This window comes from Dendroctonus ponderosae, unplaced genomic scaffold (genome assembly GCF_020466585.1).
Source record: "Dendroctonus ponderosae isolate FM_Combo_2020 unplaced genomic scaffold, Dpon_F_20191213v2 Dpon_F_20191213_5, whole genome shotgun sequence".
Lineage (NCBI taxonomy): Eukaryota > Metazoa > Arthropoda > Insecta > Coleoptera > Curculionidae > Dendroctonus > Dendroctonus ponderosae.
The window spans coordinates 8,172,175-8,179,009 of record NW_026018715.1 but is presented as its reverse complement, the minus strand read 5'-3'; the positions used below and the strand labels follow the sequence as shown (position 1 = coordinate 8,179,009).

At 34.4% G+C, this 6,835-nt stretch overlaps 1 protein-coding gene across 1 annotated transcript in view; it reads left to right on the top strand.

Moving 5' to 3' along the window:
* The first annotated feature begins 237 nt into the window (after positions 1–237).
* LOC109539593 (partitioning defective 3 homolog) overlaps positions 238–6,835 on the top strand; it is a 58,430-nt gene continuing 51,832 nt past the window's right edge. The window contains exon 1 of the mRNA XM_048666734.1: positions 238–624. Coding sequence (XP_048522691.1) covers positions 505–624 — 120 coding nt within the window. The 5' untranslated portion in view covers positions 238–504. The remainder of the gene's footprint in view (positions 625–6,835) is intronic.

The following is a 6,835-nucleotide window of genomic DNA, read 5'->3' as shown; positions in this document are numbered from 1 at the left end:
ATTCTCACCTGAACTTACCATTTGAAGATTCCTTGCCAAAATCGCCTTTTAAAGTTTGGCTACACACTTAAATAACACTCTGTATAAATCCATTTGTAAATTATGAAAAAACAAACAAAAACAAATCTTCAGATATAAACGTGACAACTGTGTAGGACCTTCAACTGGTCAAATTCCGGTCGTGTTACCCTACCTGTGCGATAGAGGGCCAACATTCCAATCATAGTTGACATTTGAAATGCGGAACAGTGGTGGGGGAAAACTCGTTTAAACTTTTTCAGTTTCCAAACAACTAAACAAACGGAAACCGTGTTTGGTTGTCGCCGTCTGTTGATTTCGAAAAGTGGCCGAAAAACGTTGAAACAACTGTACGTTTCAGTGATAACGAATTGCCGGCGGAACGGCCTAAATAGTAAACAGTAGTTTGCAGGTGGTTTTAGTGCGTTTTACCTGCAGGATGGCGTCATCCAGCCACTATAAGAAGTAGTTGTTTTTTTTTCGAAAATGAAGGTAACTGTGTGTTTTGGAAATGTGCGAGTGGTGGTGCCGTGTGGTGATGGCGATATTCTAGTAAGGGATCTTATCAGGGAAGCTACCCTACGATACAAAAAAGCTACGGGCAAGGTAAGTTTTGTTTGTATTTACCATTAGTAAGGTTAGATTTATTGGTTACCTGACAGGTAAGATGGGACAGCAGCGTCCATGGTAGGCTTTTAAAACCCCACTCATGGGCTTTAAACATGAATCAGATCAATTAAATCATGATATTTGGCCTTTAAATTTGCTTTATCGCAACCTACTTGGGATGCAATTTATAGTCAGTTTTGCCACCTTCAGAATGTCTCAAGAAATCACTAAGTTCATGTATGATACCTACCTACAGTTTATTCACCTTGCTTCTGCTCTTGATGTCTTGGAATTTCAAAAAGTAGGTGCATTTTTTAGCCTCTGGCTGCCTAGGCGCCAGACTATTCAATTATCGACTAATGCTGATAGTGTTTAATCAAGAAATCGGTTACTTACTACTCGAGATTATTTAATAGTCCTTTTCAAACAAACTAAGAAGGGGCCACTAAAAATACTTATTAAATAAAACATGTTGAAATTCAGTAACTTTAACACGTAAATTCATAGCTTCTCTGAAGCCTAAGTCAAGTGTATATCAATGTTTACACCAGAATCCCCCAAACATCAAATAGGTATACAAAAAAAATTTAATAAAATCATAATTTTTTATTACGGTCACCAGCAATCTAAGTACAACACTATTTAAATATAATCTCTGATACGAAATACAAGTTGGGGTAGATTTTTTGAGTGTGCGAAAGTTTTCGACATTTATGGTCTTGGAAGTCTTGCTTAAATAAGGCGTAAAATTAAATATTAATAATGAAGTAAACACATTCAAATCAATATGATCTTAATAATGGTCACTTAGGTAATTAAAAATCTAAAGTTTTTGAAAATACGAACATCGAAATTGTTTCGTAATTCAAAATTATTAATGGAGACTTTCATGGACTAACAAAATCCAAAATAATTATTATTGTGAATTAATTTGTAAAAATGAATTAATTAACAACAACGAAAGCATAATTTGCTGATTCTGAGTCAGATGTTTCGTTAAAAAAATATTCAGTAGGTACTTACCGTAAAACTTATGAGATTCTATAGAAAAATATGCACCGACGGTTCGAATCTGCGTAGAGAAACTAAAAACGTATTAAGTAGGGAAAATTGTGTTAGAATTTCAAACCAATTGAATAATTAATGAAAACTTTTTCAGAATTAAAAGAAGAATATATAATATTTTCGCTGCCGCTATAGCCCGAACTTTATTTTCAAAATGTCTGTTCCAATTTCAGGAGAAATTGCAATAAAAAAAGCCCATTTTTTTATAATCAAACTTATGATGAGTCTAAAGCGAGTGCTGGGCGGCTTTATAAATTGAAAAACCGAAATGGGATTCGATAACTATCCATCACAGGCGAAAAATTATCAAGTGGCGAAAGAGCCGTTCAGCCCTAAGAACTATTTCAAAACAAAGTCTGGGAAATGCAGTTGATGCATCAAATCTATGATACAGACAAAAGTTTTTTGGAAATTACTCCCTCAAATGACGCTTTCTGATCAATAAATCAGCACCAAGTTGAAGAATGAGCAAAGAGCGAATTACAATTATGCTTTGTTCAAGAGCCTCGCTTTTCGGAAATGAACCGATGACTTACCAAAGAAAGCATGGGTCACCAAAAGTATATTTTTTTAATTATTTTACTCAGATTTTGTGGACATTTTGGAACAAGATGAACTACGCTCTAGCTCTGACCAAACGGAAGCAGAGGTAGGGCTTCCAATACCAATACCACCTAGATATATCTTAACGCTTACACCGTGCACACTGTTTATGAAGAAGGCTTTTGTCTTTAAATTAATGAAAAAAGTGTTCTATGTAGTTATAAGTAACTTGAGTGAAAAAACGACTGTATCCATAAACCCCATGTATAAATTATTTACTGATAGATATAGTCGTGCAATAAATAATATTAAATAGCAAATATATCTTTCATAATTTGCGCAAGTAATAATAGCACTCTTAATTATTAAGTCGACACTTTTATCTCAGCTGTAAAGATAATTCATTGTCATGTCGTGAAAGAGGAATTAATGGTTATTTTCACATCGGTCTAGTGGACTAACACCAACTTATCATTATAATCAGTATCCTAGAATTACGTTGCAAATTTACAGTAATTTGGAACAAGTGTGCAATCATTTAACGGCATTTTATTTAATTACAAATTTACTTAAATACTCGTTTAAATGGTAACACTGAAATCTGAAATTGACATTGTTTGAATACCCTTGATTTTTTATTAATCAATAATAAACATATTTCATAAAATACGGCATGTACGAAGCAGTTTTATCGGAGTTCTAGTTTGGTCAACTTTAAAAAAACCTCAGATGCAGCATTTGAGAAGAACAAATTTAATTTCAAATTCATAAACTTTAAATATTATTTCGTTTCCAAGATCAAATCGTCTTGCCTCTCACATAAACGTATGTACCACTAACGTGTATATGACCCCTTATGCCGACTATTCTTATAAAATAAGACGTAGTATCGTTTCTGCTAGGATCAGCATAATTTAATTATAAAAGAAGCCACAACAGAAAGGAGAATTTTAAAAACGAAACTTTCAAATTAATATGTTGTGGTTGATTAATAGTGATTAGTTTCAAATTAATCATAAAAATTGTAGCTATATCAACAAAAACAAACTTAAATAAACAGTTTGATTAAAACATCCATAAATAGGAATTAATGATAAAACGATCATCAGAATTTATAACGATGCTTTTTATTATAGTTTTTTAATCCTAATATTCGATGTAAACACTGCATCGTTACAAAACTGGATAAGCTTTGAAAGGATTACAGATCTATCAGTATTTTCTAATGCTCCTATAGCGGCTTTGCTGTTACGCGTTGCCTTATCAGAAACGATTAAAGGATATTAATATTTTTTGGCACTGTGATCAAAATCTATTATGCTGTTTTGTTTGGAAGAAATAATAATTTAAAAAATATATGGAGCATCACAAATATTTTTTATTCCTCAATACTTCTTGTATCAATGACATATTTTGATGAGAACGGCACCATAAAACTTTGTAATTAGACATTATTTGCAAAACCGTGCACAATTTTTTTACTTTATGAGAGCAAGAGAACCTATTCTAGTTAATGCGTAGTGGAAATACGTTTTTTTTGCGTTTTTAAAAGTGTCTAGTTTTGACTCATTACTTAAATTAAATAAAGCATTAAACATTTTTCAAACCGTTGCATAAAATTGCCCATGATTCTAAATATCTGTACCTATAATAAAAATCTCTATGAAAATAGTGTGCTACAAAAATAATACCTGTGCAAATATATTCAAAATGGTTTTATCCTGCACTTATGTATTTTTGAGATATCGTCAATTGAATTCAAAGCCCAGTTGGACGACAAATGCATTTCAAACATGACGAGTTACAAACTGCAAAAAATTGATTTTAAGCGGTGAAAAGATAGTTTTCACGTAAGTGAAAACTAATTATTTAAGTGTCCTATAATCGTTGGCAATTTGCCCAACTTTTACTATAAAACTTGTACTGTTACCTACGACGTTTCAAATATCAGAAAGTTGAATCCTGAGCAAAAAATGCACTTCTGGAAAGTTTCGTGCTGTTCAACTAGTCAGTGTTTGACTTTATTGTTTCTTGAATTTTAATATTACCTTCACAATGTCAACCATTTTTTTTTCTAAACGTTTCAGCAAAATAATTTTTTTTCAAATCAAATTGTTTGGAAATACATGAATGTTAAAAGGGTCCATATTGCACGTATTCTCGCAGCCTTGTTTTTTTAAACACTTCATGACGCTAGGGAACCCATAATGGTGCTCTTTAACACGAAAGGCTTTGTCCATAAAACTTTATCATTCCCAACAGTGCCTAATTTGAATTGACACCAGAGAAGCGCTCTTTCCATTTGTAAAATAGGCGCGTCAATCTTAGTCATGTATTGAATTTTGTATGAGGAATCCATTCAACTTGGAAATGTACCTTGTTCGAGCAACAAGGCTTTTTCAGAACAATGTTATGATGACGGTGTTTTTCTGTGTGTGATTTTGGAGGTGGTTTCGCATACCAATCGTCCATCTTCGACTGAATATTTTGTATTCATTTAGCGAGCATTGATTACCATCACTGAGAGTTAAAGATTGATATTTTTTCTAGTTAATTTGCAAGTGATTTTTTCGATCTAGTTGGTTCATTTGCGTCATAAAAGCCGCCGCAAAAATGGAAGCTTTTAGTGGAAGCACGCGACTGTGTCCCCACAGCTGCTCTTCAATCGCCCCTACTTCCCCTTGTAACGGTCGCTCGACCGACTACCCCTTTCCTGTTTGATTGGCAATTTCATTTAATGAATCGTGTAATGAAGGTTTGCCATATCAGATGGTAAAATATTCGAATAAACTGACACAGAAGTAAATTCCAGGAACGTGATGAAATAATAAATGAAAACGTTGTCGCGTACAACCAGGCAAAGTTGAGTGTTTTGAAAAGATTAGCCACAGACTCCTTATAAGGTTCACGGTCAGTTGAATCCTACATGCCCGCATGCAAATGTCTGAATGGTGAAACGTAATAATTTGCAAGCTGATTTATGTAGGCAGCAAATCCAACAGAAATGCTTCGTCCTAGGGTGAAACAATGCAAGGCGAGAATTCGTCATAGTGGAGATCAGAGACAAGAAATAATATTTCTTTTCATTTTTTATATATAGTTATCCCGTGTCTCTGGTGGAGATGGTGTCGGTTTACACTCACAGCCCCGATTTCTGGGTACCATCAAGGAAAGTGGACGTTTGCCACTTGAGAGAATAAATATTGGGTTCCATGGGCAAGTGAATGCCGGCAGCGGGTATCTACGTGCAAAAATGCGGCACATGCATTTTTAGAGATGTGCCTAGATCTGGTTTCAGCGAACCCGTGGTTCTAGTAGATCAGTGCAGGGGAAAATGCGCTTTTATGGAACCAGAAACGTTTTTAAAACCATACAGCAAGACAATATTGAATTAACCTGCTCGGCTCCGTTAGTTAGGCGATTTGTTGGTTGGCAGTAGGCATTTGCATTAGCTTTTTCAAGCAGTAAAAAGCACTCTTACATTTTTTTTACCAAGGACAAGCCCGCAAACCAATCCAGTTTGGTGGGAATTCGGTGATTCACTGACTTATCTAGGGGCCTTGAATCGTGTATCCAAATTCATTGAAAATTGTTTAAAAGGATCTTACTGAAGCGTTTCGGAACTGGCGAAGAGCCCAGATGTAAAGCAAATGCGCAAACTGTTTTCAGGCAAAAAATACGTACTACTTCGGGTACAACCAGCATGAAGTATGAGTAATTGATCAGGTGGTTGGTCGAGATAATACATCTGACTGTAATGTAGGGTAATACAATGGGAGCGGAAACCCTTGTATGGCTCTCAAACTGCAACCATGCGTCTTTTGGGGCTTGGGAATTAGTAAGACCACTCATCCAACGTCTTGTCAAAGAACAATAAGCAAATCTCCAGATGTGCGCAGGCCAACTTCCTGCAAGTTTGTCGACACATTCCATGTATTTCAGCAAAGCTACGTATCAAAATATGAAATTGAAACATAGAACTTAAAGGACTAATTTGCGTAATAACTTCTTAAAAGAAGAACGCACGAACAATGTTTCTTTTCGATAAGAATCTGTGAGAAATGAGAATCACGCGCAAGACTTTAAAATTATTTGAGCCGCTCAATCTCAAATCTCAGTTGAGTCAATGATAAGTGAAGCGAAAAGTGAATTAATCAGAATTTAAGTCAGTTGAACTGGAAACGATGATATATTTAGGAAAACCAAATAAAATTTAGAAAGGAAAAAACGGTTGTTACTCTGTGTTAGTGATGGGAAATATAAAGTACAGGTTCATAAAATAGCGCGCTATATTTATTATAACGAATAGCCCAGCTTTTTAAATTAAAAAAGCTTAAACAAAGATCGCCCAAATCGTCGTAGTTTTTCAGACAAACGGCTTGATGCTATTTATATTTATGATTGTCTGGCGCTCTGGATTTGAAATATTTGAATTAACAACAAACTTTTTATTACTAATATGCAATCATTTACAAACACTAATTTTCAAAATGCAAATAATTATTTAGTTTGGGTTAGAGACCACAAGAAAGGTCGACGAAATTATGTTTTTGAATGTTCCTAAATAAAATTTAGCTATTTAATAGGCATTGTGTGTGTA